Source organism: Cyrtonyx montezumae, unplaced genomic scaffold (genome assembly GCF_038088225.1).
Source record: "Cyrtonyx montezumae isolate F1298 unplaced genomic scaffold, pur_monq_1.0 scaffold_16, whole genome shotgun sequence".
NCBI classification, from domain to species: Eukaryota; Metazoa; Chordata; class Aves; order Galliformes; family Odontophoridae; genus Cyrtonyx; species Cyrtonyx montezumae.
In genome coordinates this window covers 6,536,510-6,558,703 of record NW_027071892.1, presented here as the reverse complement: position 1 = coordinate 6,558,703, position 22,194 = coordinate 6,536,510, and the positions used below count along the sequence as shown (strand labels likewise).

The 22,194-nt window shown below is 52.7% G+C and overlaps 2 protein-coding genes across 2 annotated transcripts in view; one reads left to right on the top strand and one right to left on the bottom strand.

Annotated features, from left to right (window-relative positions):
- Positions 1-22,194, top strand: part of CYTH3 (cytohesin 3) — a 425,983-nt gene that overhangs the window by 378,464 nt on the left and 25,325 nt on the right. The gene's annotated exons all lie outside the window — the stretch shown is intronic.
- ATP6V0C (ATPase H+ transporting V0 subunit c) lies at positions 2,334-13,254 on the bottom strand. The gene is made up of 3 exons (XM_065732620.1): positions 13,039-13,254; positions 4,405-4,588; positions 2,334-3,174 (listed from the first exon to the last, which is right to left on the bottom strand). The coding sequence occupies exons 1-3, from the start codon at positions 13,112-13,114 to the stop codon at positions 2,970-2,972; spliced, it is 465 nt and encodes a 154-aa protein (XP_065588692.1). The 5' UTR covers positions 13,115-13,254; the 3' UTR covers positions 2,334-2,969.

The following is a 22,194-nucleotide window of genomic DNA, read 5'->3' as shown; positions in this document are numbered from 1 at the left end:
GGGGAGAGGAACAGGGGTTTCTCAGAGCAGGAGTTACCTTATTAATTTTCAGATGTGTTTGAATTTCTAAAGCAGTCCTGCAAAGCAGACACTGACCAACCTTGGTGGGTTCTGCTTCTACAACACAGCATTCGATAATCAAAAATAGTCACAGCCTTTGGAAGGAAGAAACAAAAACATGAAAGCTAACAAAGAGAAGGGTCAGCAAGCTCTTCCAACACGTTGTCTACGCTGACAGCATCCGAGAGCAGGCATCCCTCACCCAGCTCGAACTGACTGCTAATGGACATTACCCTCTGCTGCTGCAGAGCCGTTCTGTTCTGTTCTCTCTGCAGGGCTGACTCACTCTGCAGTGCGCACAATCTGCCACATTACAGAGAACTATTTATGCACCAGGAGACACCACCTCTTTTCAGTCAGGCACACCACGAGGCTGTCATTTCATGGTCTGGGGCTGCACTCAGAGCTAGCAAAAAACCTGTGAGTAAACGAAGGAAAGGGACTGAAAGCTCTGTGATTCTCTCAGCGCCTTGAATCACCTCAGAAATCTGATGACACAAAAGCATCACTGGAGGACTTGAAATGCAAGTTTTCACCTGGGAGTCACCAGTGAGGATCTAGAGCACGGCTGTAACAGAAAACAGCTGAGACAATGGAGTTAGGTTGTTAATTTCACTCCTGGTGTATTTGCAGGCACTAATGCAAAGTGATTGTCCCCTATGCATAATAACCCTGGCTTTTGTTTCATACTGTTCTCATGATTTTTGTGGGTTTATAAATGAGGAAAGCCTGACATTCCAAGGCACACATCAAGATGCTGTTGGCATTTTATCTGTATTTGGTGATGTAAGTATCCATCGCGATTTTAAGCCTGGGAACCAACACTGTGGCACTGTGGTGTATCAGGATCTGAATGAGCTCCCACAGACCAGAGCCTTTAAATTGCTTTTATTCTCCTACAGATGAGAGCTACCATGAGTGTTGGTTGCTCCCAAATATGTCTGCTTATATTCTTCTCATCTGGCTAAAAGCAAGGTTGGCAGCACGTCCTCCTCAAAGACAGATCTCCAATGATTTCACCCTGCCAGGCCCTTCTCCTGCCACACAAGCACACTGCATCTCCTCTTACTATGCCCTCCAGACAGCTCGAATCCACTGCCACTCTCCCAGCTGCACGCTCTGCCGGGCTCTTTGAAGAAGCACTCATTACAATCACTGCAAAGGGGGTTTCACACACTACGGTTTCCAGAAGCGTTCAGAACATCAGGGAACACAGAGCTCACGGGGTTAGAGTCCACTGCTTTTCCTCAGGAAGATGGGGTTGATGTGATTCAGATCAGGAAACATTAAAGAAACATTTTCCTCCCCATCTGGTGCTGCCACAGACATGGAGGGCTGTCCGTGAACGAACTCACATCTCTGCACCCCCAGTGCTACCGACAGCATTGCTGAGAGTGCCCTCAAGCCAACCCACTCAAAACACAAAAGCCATAGTACACTCCAGCCCAGAACCAAGCAGCTGACAGCCCATCACATGAATCCAGGCAGACACCTTCCAGCAAACAAACCAGTACATTTGTTAATAATACTGCTGAGTGGTCCCTGGTTTAGGGATAAGCTTCTCTGAAGGCACATGAGTTCCCACCAGGCCTGGCCAGTGCTCCTGCCAGGCCAGAGGCTGAAGGGGTGATGGGCAGCAGCTCCCAGTGCTCTGACCACAGCTCTCCATGTTGTGCAGACTTGCCTGTTGCACAGGCATACCCGAGATACGGCACTGCCATGCCACCAGTCCATCAGGCAGATGAATCTTCTGGACTTCCCAGCTTAATTTGACTACAGAGGTGCTACTACATATCTAAGTACACTGTTAACGCTCTTGCTTGAATCAGGAAAAGCTTTTTCTGGGCCATGTACTTCCCAAATGCATCTGGCTCACATCTGCAAGAAGTAGCTGTGTGTTGGCTACACACAGCTCCCACACGGCTGTGTGACACCCTGATCCCCCTAGACAGGAGAACATTGCTTCAGTGCTTTTCCAGCTGCAACAGCAGGTGCCTCAACTAGAATGCTCCTGGCTTTTAAGTTGGAAATACAAGTTCCTAAACAAACCCATTTTGTTGATAAGAGTTGTTTAGCAGCTCCGCATTCTGCTCACGAGCACAGCCCAGGCAGCAGACAGCATTCACTGCTCTTTGCAGGAAGAAAAAGGAATATTGAAGCAGTCAACACAACTTCCACACAGCACTCAGTCACTCCCAAGCCTGCCCTCCTCCTCACAGGATCCCTTCTCTCCCTAAATGGAGCAGCAAAAGCATTAAATCAGAGGCAGAAGAGTCATTACAGCAATGTAGTGAGGAAGTTTTATTTGGAAACATCGTATAAGTTTGTAACCCAACAGTGGGTGCACAACTCTGATGCCAGAGCATACGCAGTTACTACTGAAACACCGGAGTGTTTCGGACAATTGCTGTAATAAAACACAAAATTCTCATACTCCAATACCATGACACTACAGCAATCTTTAGAATCAAAGTTACATCCAAGGAATTCTCTGCACTTACAATTGACCCCACAGTGTAATCTACCTATATATAAGATTAATATATATAGCATGGGAAATTGAAAATCTTTGCTCCATAGATGTATGAACATGTCAAGTCTTTTATAAATAAACATCCAGTGAAGAGAAAAATTACATTTCTAGTTCATATTTATACATAAAGTACTAACAGCAATGGGTGGAAAATTGCACGCAGGCCACCCCAAGCCACGCAGCAGGCTTGGAGCTGCCCAACCAATTTAATATTGAATTACACACAATGGACAAGTCACTAACGTACATTGCGCATTTACAAGAGATCAACTACCAAATTGGGACAACTGTACACATTGGAGAGACCATTTCCATTCTGGAGCTTTTTTTTTCTTTAAATGCTTTTGTTACATCTCTTTACAACATACTGCAACATTTACTTTGTTGAGAGGATAAGGGCAACAATGAGGCCGTAGAGACCCAAGACTTCAGCGAAGATCAAGATGAGGATCATGCCCACAAATAACCTGGGCTGCTGCGCTGTTCCCCGTACACCTGCATCACCCACGATGCCAATGGCAAAGCCAGCAGCCAGACCACTGAGGCCCACGCTCAAGCCAGCACCCAGCTGAAGAAAGCTCCTGCAGGACAGATGAAAACAAGTCTCAGTGGCAAGCAACAGGACACGACCCTCCATCTTTGGGATAAACTTATGCCCCCCTCTCCCCAGAGAGGGGGAAAATACACATCTAAAGGGAACCTCTTTCGGGCAGAAAGAGCTTTTATGCTCATAGAAGTAAGCACAGCATACCTCATGAAGTAGAGGCTTCCCATGACTCCAATACTTACACAAGCTAAGCTAGATCCTGTCTAGCTGCTGTTCACATACTCCTCACCCAGTGAGGGCCACCTGGCTGCTGTTCAGGCCCAGCACACTGCCAGAGCTGGGCTCCCTGCAGCCAGGCAGGCTAGGGTTCACATGAACACCTGTCCCAGTAACATGCAGCCTATCAGCAGCTGCTTTTCCTTCTTGCCTTTAGCAATCACATTGAAAAGCCGTGGCACACACTGGCGAGAAGTTCTCCTGCAGTACCAGAGCTGCACATGGAGTTAATCTGGACACGTCAGACAGGGGTAGAGGCTCTGGCATTGTAGATGGGGTGCCTGAAGAGCAGTCCTTAGGGTCTGACCACCTGGTAACTGCAAAGGAACATTTCCATCTACTATTTCTTAGATAAAGGTTTACAGCTCAGCCAACCACAATGCTCATCTGCTGTCACTTGGACAGCAGCATGGCTACCTGCTCTGTTAGGCTTCAGAAGCACTGTTTTATTCTGACATCAATCAAGAGAGTTCCAGCAATTCTCAGGAGCTGAGCAGATTAAGTTTCAGACTATAGCTGGTATAGAGGTACAACACATAGCCTGAGGATTGATTTACCAGCATGTAAAGAAGCAAGCAACATTCATTATTTACTTGCATCTCCCAGGCAACAGGGAAGCTACTTAGACACCTTGATTAACTCTTGAGAAGACATGCATACTCCATCTTTAGGACGTGACACCATGAAACAAACTCAGGCCCCCATCCCCTGACTGCACTAGTTCTTCAGGGATATAAACCATGAGAGTATCTCACAGTACTGCTTCTGATTTGTCAGCTAACACATTGCCAGCACTGCTGCTAAGACATCAGGTAGGACAGCTGACATCCAGTTGGCATTCTTGAGGTCAGCCTGGGGGCATTCAGCATTTGCAGCAGCCCGTGCTAGTAGTCTTTCCAAAGAGCTTTTATTCCCAGTTCTACCCATTCCACAGCATCCAAGCACTGCCAGAACAAATGTAAATGAAATCCACTGGAACAAAACTTACTTGAATAGTGTGATAGTTGGTGAAAGGGCATTGGCAATGAGGACTGCCACTACGAGGCCATAGATGGCTATAATACCCGCCATGACAACAGGAATAATTGACTTCATGATGAGCTCAGGCCTCATGACAGACATGGCTGCGATACCCGTGCCACTCTTCGCAGTTCCATAAGCGGCTCCCAAGGCTGCAAGAGAAGAGACACATCAGGAAGCTCCCCACATAATACCGCCGTTGTCAGACTGCAGTTATCAGAACAGCTGAGCCAGCACAGGGAAGAGTTGTGCAAGAACAACACAGTCACTTGACTGTTTGGTTTGTCAGGCAGGCGTATTCCCCTAAAGCATGGGGAAGTGATTTGTCCATAGTCCTGAAATGAAACTGCTGCAGTTCAAGCACCCAGAACATCCTCAGAGCAGCCAGCTTCACAGCTGCAGAAACATTCCCTATTTAGGGCCCTACACCAAAGGTCTGCATCTGAACTTGTTACCTTGGCATCTGTGCCCTTCCAGAGCCCAGACTGCAGAGGCTCAGCTGAATTTGGGAGGAAATGCAACAAAGCATGCCTTGCTACTGCAGGACGTAGCCTGACCAAAAGCTATAACTTCTCATATTGCTGAACTTTGAGTTCTTGAACACACCCAATGCTTAACAAGTTGCCTTGGAATGAAACACACAGCCCCAGCCTGATCAGAAACCTTCTGAGATAGCAATGAGCATTCACATTATTGCTGCACTTTGTTCCTTGGAGAAAGGACTCCCTCTTTGCATGCAATACTTCCACCTGGTGAAGCATTCAGGTCCCAACACTTGCTAACCCAACCACCGTAGTCAGGATGAGCAGCACAGCTTTCAGTCCACAGTCATCACAACCACCACCTCACCCCTGAGGTCCCCATACCACCCAGGCAGGGATTGAACACATCCTGCAGCACACAAACCCAAAGCTTGGCTTCAGCATGGGCTCATCACCTTTAACAGAGAACTGCTAAAACAACAGCCCCAAAGTACTGCCTCTAAAAAGAGACTTCGGTCCTGAAAGCTTTAAAATAGTCTCAGAAAAGCTCATTCTGTGATTCTGAAGTACTTTCAAAGGTGCAGCTCGTTTCAGCCTTGCTTTGGACTACAGCAGGAATTGCACCTTTGGACTGCACGGAGCACCACCAGGAGGTGACATGCCATTTAGGACCACTGCTGAAACAGCAGCAGCAAGCAATGCAAGGGCCAGTCCCTCTCCAGACACAAGTTTGGTCCACCCTTGCTAAGAATTAAGCTTTCTACAGGGGAAGTTGTTTGTTCCGCGTGGATGTGTAGCTCTTACACCAGTGGAGGATGTCACAGAAGAGCTGCTAGTTATTCAGATGGCTTAGGCTATCCACTCTCCCATTTTCCCCTATCTAGGTAAAGCCAACTTCAAGCAGCCAAGAACTGAACAGTAATCCTCCAGGCTTTGCACACCAGAAGTTCAAGAGAGTAAGGGTTGTACAGCCACAACCACACGACCCCTCATAGAAGTGGTTTTAGTTAAAGATTGGAATGGAAAGCCTCATCAACTACAAATTATTTCTGCATTAACAAAGCTCTTTAACCTCCTGTAACCTGGATCTTTTTCAAGTCTTTCCAATAAAGAGAATTGTAAAGAACTGTTCGGGGCAGCTCAGGACTAGATTATTCCATTAACTCTGGAGTTTCCTTGCAGCCACAAACCTGTCCATGTAGGTGAAGCCCAGAATTCACTGCAGAAACTTATCTATCAATATCAGTGTAGCTTAGCTAGCTGCCTATCCTCCAGGACATCTAGAAGATTACTCTGGCTTCAATTAGGAAGCTTTTCTTTCAGACTGAACATCTGGGGAACAAATGCAAGTGGAATCAAGATTCAGGTTACCTTCTTCCAGCCAAAGCTCTCAGTAGGAGCCACTTCTAAGCTTCCACAGCTCTAAGAAAGCTTGCAAGGGGAGCAAAGTGAACTGATCAAAACTACAGCTGTCATAACTTCCTCCAAATCTGAGGTTAGAGGTGCTGCAATTAACACAGCAGCAGATTACAGAAATGGGTTTTGCAATCCCACTTACAGAAAGTCTAGGGAACAGGCAACTGTTTGCACCTTTGACTCTGTCTAGGCCATTCATCAAATAAAGTTAGTCCATACTGTGGCAGCAAGCTGCCACACAGCTTATGCTGTCAGAACCACTGTTTGTCCCCCATGAGTACACAACAAGCATACATGCAGCCTCAGAGCTGGCACATCTGCACCCCATCAGCACATATCAGCAGCCAGCCCAGCAGGCTCACACCACAGGTCCCCATACCTCCACTAAGCTTACAAGGCAGCTTGCCTTCTCCTTCACAACCACAAATGCTCCCTGTGCTTTCAATGTTACCCTAGAACTGCATCCCAGGGAGCAGGTCCAACTCCCATCACACAGCTGCTCAGCGTGGGCCACGTGGCACCCAGGCCACCTCTGTACATCTGGACTTCCACTTCTTGACAGCTGTGAATGTATGATGCACAATCACTTCATACGTTACATTCAAAATGCTTCAGGTGAGTTGGAATGCAAGGATGCTATTCTCTGGAATCTCAGAGAGCAAGGCTTGAAGAGATTGACATGAGCTGCAGTAAGAAGTGAAACTAGAGTTTTTTTTAATCAGTGTTACATACTATGACTCCAAATCTCCCCTAACACAAAGCCCAATTAGATTGTAACACTACTTTCACAGCAAACACTGACTTTACAGCAGCTAGCAAAACAGCTCCCTGCAGAAGGAAGCCACCTTGCTTCGTCAGGGGAATGAGCCGTGCCACCTATAACCAGAAACCGTGCCATTCAAAAGCTCAATGGTGTGCAACACAAGTTGCTTCACACATCATTCCAGGCTTACTCCCAGTTAGCCTGTTTCAAAGGTAACTCAAACCTGAAGAACTTCTGCAGGGTCACGCCTTGAGCTGTCATGCTAAAGCTGCCTTGGTACTGCTCATTAGGGCAAGGTGCTCTCCCACAACACTGCAGATGCACCAAGCAGTGCTTCTATTAGCCAAATGTGGGGGCAGAAGCAGAGTAGCAATACAGTTCTGAACTGAAGCATGGACTAGAAAGCAACACGCCATGTAGGCACTGAAAGGCAGGGCTTTCTCTGCAGCTTTGACACTGCTGGCACTCAAGCTGTCTGTGGTTCAGGTCAGTGCTAGCACAAGTGCTAGGACTATCCTCCTGCAGCTGTAGTGCTCAGTACGGTCATGCACCAAGCACACTAATCCTGCAGCCAAGACAGCTGCAAGTCACCTCGTGCAGCACCCCCCCCCATGCTGGAAAAAGCTGTTACCAAAAGCCTTATGCTGTTTCTATGAAAAGGTGCTCACAGCAACAGTGGGGTTGGTCTCTTCTCACTGCTGACAGTGACGGGACCAGGGGAAATGAACTCAAGTTGCACCAGGGTAAGTTTAGGTTGGTTATCAGGAAGCACTTCTTTACAGAAAGGGTCGTTAAGCACTGGAAAGGGCTCCCAGGGAGGAGGTGGAGTCACCATCCCTGGATGTGTTTAAAAACTGTTTGGATGTGGTGCTCAGGGCCATGATTTAGCAGAGGGTTGTTAGAGTGAGGGCAGCATGGTTAGGTCGTGGTTGGACACAATGATCTTTGAGGTCTTTTCCAACCTCAGTAATTCTATGATTCTATGAAACTCTGCAGAGCAATGGGCACTGACATCCACTGACCACCAGGAGCCTTCACATCAAAGAACCACTTGCACAAATATGGCCTCTTGCAGTATGAGCAGCTGTGACAAATCCAGTTGTGATCAGAATGAAGATGTTGGGAATCAGTCATGCACACCCCTGCAGCACCTGATCCTTATGACACAGCACAGAGATGCAGGTTCCCACACACCAGTGGTAGAGGACAGACTCCCATAGCACTTAAGCTGGATTTCCTTGGATTAGCAATACAACTTCCAGACAGATGGTCACTATCATGGCAAGACTGAAAGACCATCCTGGGTAAGAATCACCGAGGTTGGAAAAGACCTACAAGATCATCCAGTCGAACCACCCGCCCATCACCAATCATTCTTACTAAATCATGTTCCTCAACACAACATTTCAGTGTTCCTTGAATCCCGCCAGGGTCAGTGACTCCACCACCTCCCTGTGCAGCCCACTCCAGCACCTGACCACTCTTCTGAAGAAGTATTTTCTAACATTCAGTCTGAATTCCCCCTGGTGCAACCTGAAGCCATTCCCTCTTGTCCTATCACTTGTTACACGAGAGAAGAAGCCGACCCCCAGCAGGTACCCTGAGCCTTTTCTAATTAATCCAGCATGAAATAGGCTGCCCTGTGCAGCAGGCAGGCCTGCCTTGTACCAGACAGCAGGAGTCAGCTCACCTGGAGAGCAGCTAATCCTCCAGCAGGCTGTTTAACCTCTGCAGGATTCTGCTAGAGGTGGCAGCTAGGTCAAGCACAGCCCTTGCTCTGCCATGCCAGGCACACATTCAGACACAGGCAGCTCCCCAGCAGTGCTGAGGCCTCTCCAGACCACCAAGTTCAATGTGAACACAGCCCTAGCTCAGACCACGGTCTGAGGGATGCTCCATAGTACCACCCTGCTGTGGTGCACAGCTGCCCCTTCCTAGGGCAGCCACACGAGTGGAAGTGTACCTGGAACCCACGCAGCAGCAGAACACAGAGCTGCAGAGTGATGGCTGCAGGGTAACAGATGCTGTCCTGCAGGGAGAGGCAGTTTGCAATTCTTGACTTGCGTCACCCACTAAAGCATTAGGCACAGCATATTTGTTTTCTTCCCTCATTTTATGAGAAGACATGGGGATATCAAGCTTCACGCTGCCAGCTTTCAGAATGACCAAAAAATCAACCTGCAAGGGGCTGACGGGCAACGTGCTCCTCTTCAGTCAATGTGAAAACTCCAAGTTCACAAATACCAGTGACAGAGAGCCAGCCCTAAGAAGAGGTTACCAGTCAGCTGCCCAACCTGCTGAGATGGCTGCAACTGTACTCTGAATGCAGCACACGGCGTAGCACACAAGCCAGGTTTGTTTTCTTCTTTAGTAAGTAATGACAGAGAGCACAGGCCTCACCATACAAGTGCAGGCTTGTTTCTCAGTGAGCAGAAACATACACTGGTCCCACCACCACCACCCCAATCACTACTCAGCCTCATCATTCAGCCCCCCCACTGCCCAAAGATGACTGTTTCACACCACTACACCACGGCTGCAGATTAGGAGAGCTGCTCCTTCTCATGCCACTTAAAGGATCCCTTTCCAGCTGTCTGGTCCAACAGCTTCAGCAGACAGCAGCCACAGCAATGAAGCCCCTGGGGAAGCCAAGGTCATCCCATTCAGACCCATGTGATAAGACTGAAGCCTTGTGCTCAAAGCTTCATCATTCAAAGGGAACAAGGTCAGCAGGTTATGCCTTGTGAGGGCAGTTAGCAGGGGGAAGCACAGCTCTGTGGTTCCATGGTTTCCAGCACCATAGAACAGCCTGAGAGCGCTGCAGAATTTCCCAGCTGCCAACCACCATTTGCAATTAGTCAGGTTCTGGATAGACAAAAGAAGCTCATTTTAGGAACTGAAAGAAAGAAGTTGATTATGAGGTCCTAAGGCAACTGCTGTTCATCTAAACTACTGCTGCACTCAAGTTCCATCACAGTGAAAATGCCCTCAGACTTCAGCCTACAGTGACTATGTGGCCAGATGGGAATCCCACCAGACACAGCTGGAAACCACCACACAAGCAGCAGTGTACTGGCTTCAGCCCACTTCCACAGAGCTAATGGGTAAGACTGTTCATAATGACCCTGAACCCCAGTTTTGGATGTTCCAGACACTACTATCAGCAGAGCAGGAATCATGTCCCTATTTATACCTGCCATCAATTTCACTTGCCTGCAGAAGCACTGCTTGTTGCACTCCTGTTCCAGCACTTGTGTTGAGTCCACCATTTTACCTGCTGTAAGTTAAAGATGATTTGATGCTGCTCTCTTCTGCACAGCACAGTCATGCGAGGTGCTGACCCATGGAGCTCTCCTGCCCCTACCACCTGCTTCTGAAGGTCTTTGGAGTGGTTGGGAACAGAGGATCACTCCGTTCTGCCATTTTGTTTCTCACTTGCAAGTTATATCTGGGTAGTATGTGAGTTCCTGCTAGGATGAGGTCTGTAGAGCTTTTCACGCTCTCCTCTACCAACCCCACACACACCAAGAACAGTATTTCAGGAAGCACAGGTGCCATCTGCCCTCAGGGGCACAAGCTACTTCTCCTAGAATCAGTGTGCAGGTCTGCCAGCCACACCAAGCTCACACTGAGCCAGTGACTCCATGGGGAGGGATGTGCATACCTTGGGGGCCCACAGCAGCTAACCAACAGCCAGAGCACACCCATGGCCCTAGCTTAAAATGAGTGCTTTGTTAGCTCCACAGCAACGATGAAAAGTAGGACACAGGGCTGCCCTCACTCTGCTGGCTGGAGTCCTTCCCAACGCCTGATAGCACTGCAGCAACACATCACTCACCCCAGTGGGTCCCAGCGAGACTCCCATTGCTCTGTGGGGACCTGATAGGGCAGCCTGGGTCATCCCACTCTTCTGGGCAAACTGGCTTGCACACTGTTGGACAGCTTTGCTCAGTGCCACACTTCTTCATTTCTGGCACACAGAAGTCACATGGAAAAGTCTCTCACTGAATCACTCAGCAGCATCTGACACTGCGCCAGCCACATGTTTTAGACATAGGAAATAAAGGAATCGTAGCTCCCAGAACAGGCTGTGATCAGTGACAGCAGGCCTGGGACAGCCAAGGTCACAGCAGCCTGCTCTGTGCTCTTCACCGCCTTCAGCACGAGCTGACCAGAACCTGCTATCTATCCCACATCAGCTGGGAATGTTCCAATACCAAACAGAACTGCTTGAAGTCACCTGTTTTCACATCAAACTAGCCTGGACAGCGTAAAACCTGAGCGTGTTTACTAGAAACATTACTACAGTCACCAGCCTTGCAAGAAGCTGATCTTTAGACACAGCATGAGTCAGCCACCATCACTGCACTACTGAACACCCATCCACAGCAAGTTCGGGTACTTCCACACTGCTTGCCCATGCAACCTTAGCTCCTTGCTCCCAGGTCATTTTTGGATGTGCTTCAGTGGTCGTTATTTTCTGGATGTGCTCAGGCCCAACAGGTTGCCAGCTGCCTGAAGCCCAGCCCTGCCCCAGCAGCAGCACAGGCAGTGACCAAACTCCCATTGGTACAGCTTGTGTGCCCTGAGCTACCCATCCCAAACCCTGTCCTGTCACCTGCAGCCTCACACTACAGCACTACCAGACCTGCAGGTTCAAGGAAATACTTCGTTTCTAGATCAGAGGTGCCAGGCAATGCTGTGAGTTCTTACCGAGAGGCTGACTCAACTTCACATCCTTCACCCAGCCTTCCACCAAAGCAAACTTGCACTGAGTCTGAAATGCCATACAGTGCTCCTCTGCTTCCAGTGTTGTTCTGCAGGAAGAACGAGATGCTGCACTTCCCTGGGGAAGCGGTCACTGAAGACTTCAATCACTGCTACTGCTGACAGCACTCATCCGCCAGCTCCATTTTGCTTCCCCCCCTGCGAGGTGCTCAGCCTGCTCCTGGTGGGCACGGAGCCCTGTGCTGTGTGAGCCATGATCCAGGCAGCATCGGGCACACCTCTGAGGGCTGAGCTCTGCGGCAGCCACCACCACGAGCCCCTCCTGTGCAGAGATGTGAGCTCTGAGCAGCGCGAGCACAGCTGCCAGTGCCCACTTCAGCTGCGCTGAAGCTGTCCCTCAAACATTTTATACCTACAGTACATTCACAGCTTGATCTGCTGCACCAACCAAGAGCAGTCTGCCTTTCAGATTAGACACCATCTCAGAGGCATCATTAATATGAAAGCATATGGGTGCAATAGCAGCAGTGACGTGACCTGAGCTGCAGCCACTACTGATTGAGTACAGGGACCCCTCCTTGCCATGCTGAGTGACACATAGGCAGAGCAGCCCATGCACGCAGGTCACTGTGCACACACACAGATCCCATTGATGCCTCCGGGCAGAAGCTGCTCCCCCAGGGACCCAACTCCCCGTTCTGCTCCCATCAGCACCGGGGATGGATGAGTGCTTCCAGGGCCGAGGAGCTCTGTCACCCACAGCACCGCCTGCAATGGGGCAGAACCGCAGCGCTGAGGGCGGAGGGAGGGGCTGTGGGGCTCCACGCCGACATCGGGCAGCTACAGCAGCATCGCTGACAGACAGCGGGGCGACGACAGCTTCCCCCGCCGGCATCCCGCAGCGTCAGCGCCGCGCAACGCGGCCCCGCTCCCTCCGCAGCGGGAAGGGCCGCAGTCACGTGGGAGCGGGGGCTCCGCCGGCGGCGGTGACGTCACCACGCGGACCCTCCGCCGCCGCCAGTGCCCGGATGGAGCCGGGAGCAGGAGGGGGAGGGGGGAGCGGCCCCGTTCGCCGCCCCCGCGCGATGCCCGAGCCCCCATCCCCCTCCCTCCCCCCCCCCAGAGCCGCCCCCGCCCCGCGGGAAGGAGCGCGGCGGCAGCGCCCCGAGAGCGCACCCCCACTCCCCCCTCCCGGCACCGCTGCAGCGCTCACCGCTGAAGACCATGGCGGCCGAGGCGCCCATCACGGCGAAGAAGGAGGCGTACTCGGGAGTGCTGCCGGAGGACATGGCTGCGGGGCCGGGGGGGCCGGAGCGGGGCACGGAGCGGGCAGGCAGGGAACGGGGCTCCGCCGCGGCGCCGTCCTCCGCAGGCAGCGGCCGGCCACAAAATGGCGGAGGCGAGAAGGGAGGGTGGGCGGGAGAGCGGCGGGCGGGGGCCGGAGCTGGGCAGCGGCGCGGAGGGGGCGGGGCGAGCGGCACGGAGCTGCGTCCCGGCGGCACTGCGCGGAGCTCTGCGCGGCGCCCTACATATGGCCTCCGCAGGACAAAATGGCGGCGGCCCGCCCGTCACGTGACCGCGCCCCTCCCGCCGCCGGCCGCTCCCACGGGGAGGGGGGAGGGAGGGTCGGCCGTACCGCTCCCTGGCCGCTCCCCCGCCCCGCGCTCACGCGGTGAGCTGTGTCCCGGAGTCTGCCGGGCGCCGCATCCCCGCCGCGAGTATGGAGCTCGGCCGCGCTCGGGTCCCCGCTCCGCTGGGCCTCCCTCCCCCCCACCACGGCGGTGGTTCGGTCCCACCCGTCCGAGCGTGATTCAGCGCTCATTAGCATAAGGGGCGTGACCGCTCGGAACCACGCCCACGTTCGATGTGGTGGGCGTGGCCTCGCCGAGCCCCGTCCCGGGTGGGTGCGCCACGTGCCCGGCGGTGCCCGCACCTCTCGTACCCCATCCGCTGTGCCACGTCCTCTGCAGAGCCCCATAACCCTCTGCCGCGCCCCCCGCCCCTGCCCATCACTAGTGGTCTTCCTCCTGACTGAGGGCCCCTCTCCCTATAGTGTGGCAGTGCCCACAGCCTTCCCGCACGACCCCGCAGCTGTGTCCCTGTCCATGCTGTGTCACGAGTGGCCCTGTGTGGCCTGAGCCACTGCCTGGAGTGTGGAGGGTTGCCCAAGCTGAGCCCGGCCCCGGGCCATCGCCATCCCCACAGCCATCCTGGAGCCACTGCTGCTGCTGGGAGCAGTACGGCGCTGGGTGTGGAGTGCACACGGCTTCACAGCCTTCCCCTTGTGCTGATGTTGCAATGCCCTTAAGCATCGGAGCTCTGAGCTAATGGAGGACCTCTGTGCGTCGTCCATTCTCTGGCCTCCTCCCCGGGCCTGGCCAGAAGCGAGCAGAGAACTGGAGCTACCGAACATCAACATCCTGGGGGTAACGTGCAGGGTGAAGGTCCCACATGTGCTCCTCCCCCACCCCCTCAGCTCTCTGCCACCTCTTCGCTTTTCCTGCAGCGCTGCACCCTGGGACCTGTAGTTTGCCAGCCCAGCACTGTCACTGTTGCCATGGCAGTGGTTGCCACCAGTAATGAGGGTTTCCAGCAGCCCCAGTTAGCAGCAGGATGCCTTCCAATAGCTGAGGCAGGGACAGGTCTTGCTCTGGCATGGTGGAGCTGTGGGTTGATTCCCATTATTTGGATGCTGGGGTGGGCAGGGCCGTGGCTGCAGGCAGTGCTGGTGGGGATGCTCTGTGCAGGGTGGGGGGCAGTGGGGCTGTGCGGTGCTTTTCCCCCTGTGCCCGTGGGCAGCCCCCGCTGTCGGAGTAAAGTACAAAGTGCTGATTCATTGAAGGGATGGTTTCTATGTTTTAAGCTGTACTTTTACCCCCAAAATTGCAATTTACACTTCCACAGCACCTTGCGTTTATGCAGCCCCACTCTGCCCTGCTCATTCCTGGGCTGTGAAAGCATCAGGTGGGGAACCAGCTGCTGCAACACTCATGGCCTCACCAGGCTCTGTTGGTGTGGTGCACAGGTACCAAGGGGCTGTTGGGCACTGCTAAATCATTCCTGTGCCATCGCTGGTTAAAAACAGACAATGTCCCAGTGCAACTTCGTGTGCAGGGGACACAGGCACTGCTGCCAGGGCTGCAGGTGTGAGGGTGCCCAGCCCAGCACCGCTGTGCTGCAGGCACAAAATACCATCCATACAGCTCCAGGGGCACAGCACTGCTCCCCAGGTCCGGCACTTTGTACCCAGGGGTTCTTTTCCCCTGCTTGGATCAGAGGTAACTGATTTCCACCCTGGGCTGTGCGCTCCTGCTCATCTTGATGATGCACGTTGAGGCCTCAGATCAGATCCAATTCTGTCTCATCCAACCACACCACCATAAAGGCACAGGAGCAGGCAGTCCCGGAGTCCTGTAAGTCAAGCCGGAGGAGCAAAAGACCAGTGTGGATGAACCGGGATCTTTTGTTGAGACTCCGAGAGAAAAGGAGAGTCTATGTCCTCTGGAAGATGGGTCAGGCTACTTGGGGTGACTACAGAGAACTGGCCAAGATCTGCAGGCAGGAAATTAGAAATGCTAAAGCCCAGCTTGAAATTAGGCTGGCTACTGCTGTAAAGGAGAACAGGAAACCCTTTTACAAATATATTAACAGCAGGAGAAAAACTAAGGAAAATTTCCCTCCTTTACTCAACGAGGCAGGCAATATAACCACAGATGATAAGGAAAAGGCTGAGGTTCTCAATGCCTTCTTCACATCTGTCTTTAATAAACAGGACAGTTATCCAAATGGTACTTGCCCTGACCTGGAAGTCTGGGACGGGGTGCATAATGCACCCCCTGTGATTCAAGCAGAGACGGTCAGAGATCTTCTCCTCCATCTGAACTCCCACAAGTCCATGGGGCCAGATGGGATCCACCCAAGGGTGCTGAGGGAGCTAGCAGAGGTGATTGCCGAGCCACTTTCTGCCATCTATCAGCATTCCTGGTTATCTGGAGAGGTCCCACAAGATTGGAGGCTTGCCGATGTGACTCCCATCTTCAAGAAAGGCCGTAAGGAAGACCCGGGGAACTACAGGCCTGTCAGCCTGACCTCGGTATCAGGGAAAGTTATGGAACAGATGTTATTGAGGGAGATCACACGACACGTGCATGGCAATAAAGGGATCAGACCCAGCCAGCACGGGTTCACCAGGGGCAGGTCGTGCTTGTCCAACCTCATCTCCTTCTATGACTGGGTGACCAGACAGGTAGATGAGGGAAAGGCTGTTGATGTAGTCTACCTGGACTTCAGCAAGGCCTTTGACACGGTCTCCCACAGTATTCTCCTAAGGAAACTGGCAGCCCGTGGTGTGGACAGGTTCACTCTTCTCTGGGTGGAGAACTGGCTGGAGGGCCGTGCCCAGAGGGTAGTGGTTAATGGAGTTAAGTCCAGCTGGCGTCCTGTAACGAGTGGTGTCCCCCAAGGGTCAGTTTTGGGGCCCATCTTGTTTAATATCTTTATTGATGACCTAGACGAGGGAATTGAGTGTACCCTCAGTAAGTTTGCAGATGACACAAAGCTGGGAGGATGTGTCAAACTGCCTGAGGGTAGGGAGGCCCTTCAGAGGGATTTGGATAGGCTGAACAGCTGGGCTGAGCAAAATGGGATGAGGTTCAATAAGACCAAGTGCCGGGTCCTGCACTTTGGCCACAATAACCCCATGCAATGCTATAGGCTTGGGGCAGAATGGCTTGAAGAATGTAGAGAGGAAAAGGACCTGGGGGTGTTGGTTGATGCTCGGCTCAACATGAGCCGGCAGTGTGCCCAGGTGGCTAAGAAGGCCAACAGCATCCTGGCCTGTATTAGAAATAGTGTAGCCAGCAGGAGCAGGGAGGTGATCATCCCCCTGTACTCAGCTCTGGTACGGCCGCACCTCGAGTACTGTGTTCAGTTTTGGGCCCCTCACTACAAGAAGGACATTGAGGCCCTGGAGCGTGTTCAGAGAAGGGCAACAAAACTGGTGAGGGGCCTGGAGCACAAGTCTTATGAGGAGCGGCTGAGGGAGCTGGGATTGTTTAGTCTGGAGAAGAGGAGGCTCAGAGGAGACCTTATTGCACTCTACCACTTCCTGAAGGGGGGTTGTGGTGAGGAGGGGGTAGGCCTCTTCTCCCTGATAAGTAATGACAGGACGAGAGGGAATGGCCATAAGTTGCGCCAGGGAAGATTTAGATTAGACCTCAGGAAGCATTTCTTTTCTGAAAGAGTGGTCAGGCACTGGAATGGCCTGCCTAGGGAGGTGGTTGAGGCACCATCCCTAGCGCTGTTCAAGAAGCGTTTAGATGAGGTGCTAAAGGACTTAATTTAGTAGTTGGGTAGAGATAGTGATAGGAGGATGGTTGGACTAGATGATCTTATAGGTCCTTTCCAACCTTATGAACTTATGAACTTATGAACCATCTCATTGCTGCTCAGTGCTTTCCTGCCCAGAAATCCTCTCTTCTATTTTTCATACCATTTCATACTATTTTTTCTTTGCTTCCCTGTGGATGAGAACAGGTGGGAAATCACCACCACTGCTGCTCTCTCTCCAGAGATCACCCCCAACCCCACTCCCCTCCTGCAGGTACAGCTCTGCATCCATGCCTCTGGAGCACCCAAACAAAGCACTGCAGAGAGCCAAGGTAAACAGCACTGGGTTATCACCTCATTCAGCAAAGAGAAACTGAAACAGAGCAGGAACTGTTTGGTTTTGATATTTCTCTTGGCCCAGAGCTGCTCTGTGCTTTGCTGCGGGAGCAAAGGCCACACCTGGGCAGGATCCCACCAGCACTGATGCACAAAGCATCCCCAGAGGATGGGGATTTGGGAAGTGGATGGCCAACCGCCTCTGCTGCTGCAAGTGGGCAGGGTGTCACCTCTCCTCCAACGTGGGCACGGTGCTGCATGGTTGGCTGCTGATGGGGACAGGCACGGCCTGCCGGAGCACTGCCCAGGACACAGCCCACACAGCCCAGCTCAGGGGATGTAGGTGAAAAGGGCAAAAGTCATTTGTGAATGACAAAGGATCACACAGGGAAAACTGTCCAGAAAAGGGGAAGCATTGGTTGGAGGAGACTCAGTGGAAATATGGGATGTGCACGACGACACTCAGTTCCTCCTCTCACCATGTCCCATAGCATGGCAGCATCAGAGGGCTGCAAACCCTGGGGCTGTCACAGTGTCCCTGCTGTGCGAGGAGCAGGCAGCAGTCCCAGTGCCGTGCCAGCAGGTCTCTGCAGCACGGGGCAGCACCTGTCCTCACACCCACAGGTCTCCCCAGGAACCCTATGGAGAGCTTGTCCTCGTGTCCTCAGCTGGGAAACAGCCACAATGCCGCAGGCAGCACACAGCACTGCAGATCTGATCCCCTTCACTGCAGCCGCACTAGGACTGCCTCAAACCAAATCCGGGCTCGGTTCCTCCTCCTCCCTCACTCAGGACTCGTCCGTGCTCATCACTGCACTGTGCACAGTGGGGCCGAGCTGGGCAGGCATGGGGAGGATGCGCAGGGCCCCAGGCCCACGTCAGGCGTGCACTGCTTCTTCCATAAAGGGATTTTTTCCCATCAGCTGACACAGTCAAGATCACATGGGGCCCTTCAGGAATAGCTCATTTTGTAGGAACGCCTCCGTGGCTCCACGTGAATTACCAACACCCACTGATGCACTGACAGCAGGCCGGCACGGTCCTGGTGGCACACAGCCACAGCACAGCTGGCGTGCACCCAGAGGGCTGCAGCCTGGGCTGCAGGGTGCTTCCCTGCACACTGGTGAGGGATACGGGTCAGCAGCAGAGCAGTGCTCCATGCGATGCATTCTCAACAGCAGGGGAGGGCACGGCCTGAGCCCACCACAGCTGCATAAGCACTGTGCAGATGCTCCAGAGTTCGCTCTACCTCTTCCCCAAGCATGCAGCCCGTCCTCATGCTGGGGATGGCTCTCACCATATGCCTCTCCCTGCACGAGCACTGAGATTTCAGTCCCTGCCCTCTGCAGAGCTGTGGCCTCGTGGCTCTGTGCTATGGGAAGGACGAGGAGCGTGGATGAGCTCCTGGCCTCTCTTAACCTTCACAAGTTCTTCAAGCTCTCAGGACACAGATTAACCATTAAGCCCTTAAACACATCCTTTGCCTCCAGAACCGGTGCAATGGCAGGAGCTGGCTGGTGCCACTGCTGCTGAGTGTCCCTGTCCCTTGTGTACAAGGAAACACAGATCCAGCCCCTGCAAGCACATTCTGGCTGCTCCAGAGATGGATGGCAGCAGAGGTCATGAGGCACAATTCAGGCCAAAGGAACTTGTTTACGCTGACTTACTGCCAAAGTCTGCCCTTCTGGGTCACCCCAGACCCTGCTTTCCACGCACAGCCCCTTAGGGCAGCAGCTGGAGGTCCCCATAGGGAGGGCAGGAGCCCAAGGAGGGCACAGCTCCCTTCCTGTACAGACCAGCACCCTGCACAGAACATCCCATGGGAGCTCCAGACCCATCAGAGTGCTGAACACACACAGGGCTGTGCAGGGGGTAGAGGGGCTTTGCCCCTCTGTGCTCATCCCTACTTCCCCCCCGGCTGCACCTTACACATCACCATCACATTTCCTCTCCTGGTCAGTTCCTCCGCCCCACCCGCCTGGATTTCCACTTCTGCAATTTCTTCACACAACAGTGACAGGGCCCTTTAGCTGTCCCAGGAAGACCCACACCTTCAGCAACACAAGGAGCCATCCCAGGCAGCATGTGCAGTGCTGGAGCCAGCACTAACACTGTTCCCCAAGAGCAGCACAGCCCCAGTGTGGCACAGCTGCAGCTCTGGCTGCGAGGGATCCTTCATCCGCCCCAAACGATGACTGTTGCTCAGGAGCTGCAGCTGAGCAGTAACTTGAGATTCAGCATCAGTTGTGACTGCTCATGGCAGCTGGTAAAGGAAAATAAAGCCTGGCAGATTCTTAGAGGTACAAGCATTTCTGTGAGCCTGGAACTGCTGAAATCTGGCAAAGCCACAGGGAAACCTGTGGGCATTGTCTCAACAAGAGCCACAGCTGCCAGCATGGCACTGCTCGTGCAGGCAGAGCTGCCCTGCTGCTGCCCAGGAGCAGCTCTATGGGGCACTCACAGGGCCTGAAGCCATCCCTGCAACACAGCAAGGAACTTCTTCACATGGGGAAGCAGATGTGGGCCTTCACATCAACACAGAGGGCATGGAAGGAAGTGGGATTTCAATGCGATGAGAAGGACGTGAGGAACGCCCTGTGCCGCCACCACCAGCAGGACAGCACAAGTCGTGGCCAGCAGAGCCATGCTGGGACGGGCTGGCTTTGCACTTCTGATTATGGCTCAGAGAGCCTGAGTGCTGTTGGAAGGTGAGGCGGCCCGAGCTCTGGTTCCCCTCTGCCATGGGACTTTCCCAGGCTGGCTCCTTCTCTGGCAGCTGTGAGAGATCAGAAGGGCTCCAAGAGCGGCAGGAAAGCAGTCAGTGGCAGATGGAGGGCACTGCCGTTAGCTCTGGGAGGACACCTGGGCCGTAAAGAGGGAGGTGAATCACCAACAACCAACCAACGCTGAGTCAGCCGCAGGGAGGCACGCACCCACGTTCAGGGACAGTGCAGACACTCCATGTTTGCTCAAGAGGTACAAACTTCAGAGGCCAAATGCTCCCAGACACTGCCCAGCTGAAGGGTGGGTTCAGTTGCACTGATCAGACCACAACAGGTTGTGCGAGCAGAGCACAGATCAGCCTCAGACAGCACAGCCAAGGGGGCCAGGAGCCAGCAGCGACCGCCCCACCCCACCGAGCCCTCCCGTCACTCGATGCAGTCAGGTGTTGAACTCCCCTTTCTGGTCCTCGTGTTTTAAGGCAGTAGCAAAGCCCTGTGCCAGCAGCCCACCCTGCGCAGTGCCTGGAGCTGTGCTGTCCTCTCATGGGGCAGAAGATCTTTAGTGGAGTCATCAGATCGTTGAGTTCCAGAGTTTAATGCTTAAATGTCATTATCCAAAAGTGAGCTCATCCGGAGCTGCCTGGCTCCCATGTTCACTGTAAGAAAAAAGTACTCTGATGACCTCAGTTTACTCAGTTTTTTGGGCTGTAAAATTGGTTCCGTTTGCAATGGAGTGAAGAGGAATAGCTTTTCCTAACCATGGTGAATCAAAGGGGAACCCCTGCTGGCCACGGGCTTTCCCTGCAGCAAACACCAGGCACAGGAACAGCCCAAACTGTTTCTGCACGTCCAAGCTGTGCTGCTCACTGTCACCTCAGAGCACAGCCTTGCTCTTGGAAGCACCCCTACACAGCAGCACAACCTCTGTGTTGTGTAGTTCTTTCCCTCCTCCCTGCCAGGGATTTCACCCAACACCGTGTGAGAGTGAGAATACATTTTCAATGGTTTATTTCTCAAGTTTAACCAGATCACTTGCTACGAGGCCTACAGGAAGGAAAACCCAGAGACAGCTTTGCTGAAAGATGTCAGTCACTTCCACAATCCAACGCTTTTAATACAATCCAAGATTCTGCACGGTAACAAAAACAGCATCGATTCAGGGCAGCGATTTCAACAGAGGAGCAGGAAACCAACCATCCAAATAACACACCCATCTCAGCTCCCAGTAGTTCAGTACAAAACCCACGGCCACAGAGCTGCAGGACAGCTGTCAGTCCCCACTCACTGCGGCATTGGCATCACAACATTAACACACAGTCAGCAGAGGAAGCTGTAGAGCTGTGGCAGCCGACGCTCAGCCTTCAGCTCTGCAGCTTCACATCAAACAGCTCCTGCAGCGACAGCAGGACTGCAAACAAGCAGGAGGGCACACAGAGCCAGCTGCAACCCAATCAGAACTGCCCTGCAGCCTGGGGTACTTCAGATAGCTTTATCTTTCTGGGAAGGTGCCGACTGTACCCGTCCCCTTAAAAGTGGTTTGTTTGCAGCCTATCTTGGGGGTTCTGCATGTTAACACACCAGCTGTTGGCTTAACTACTTGGACTGCTGACATACACTGGGTCAGTGACAACCATTAACTACAGGGACAAAAATTACCTCTCTGCTACTGCAAAGAAAGGCAGTGTATAACAGTTCCACAACCATAATGACAACTGCACAAGGATTTGCAACTGAAATAAACACTAATTTTTACTGAACCAAGGGAATGTGCGAAGATGACACAGCTTTGTATAACGTATCCTGTTAGACTATCACAGCCTCCTGCTCAGTTAGGCTATGCAAAGACAACCCTAGCACTGCAGGATGTCTGCAGGAGGAGAATGCACACACTAAAACCACTGCTGCATCACATCTCTCTTAAGGTTGATATGAGTAATGGACAGAAGGGAGATCTCCTGGTAGGAGCCCACCTACCTGCCCGA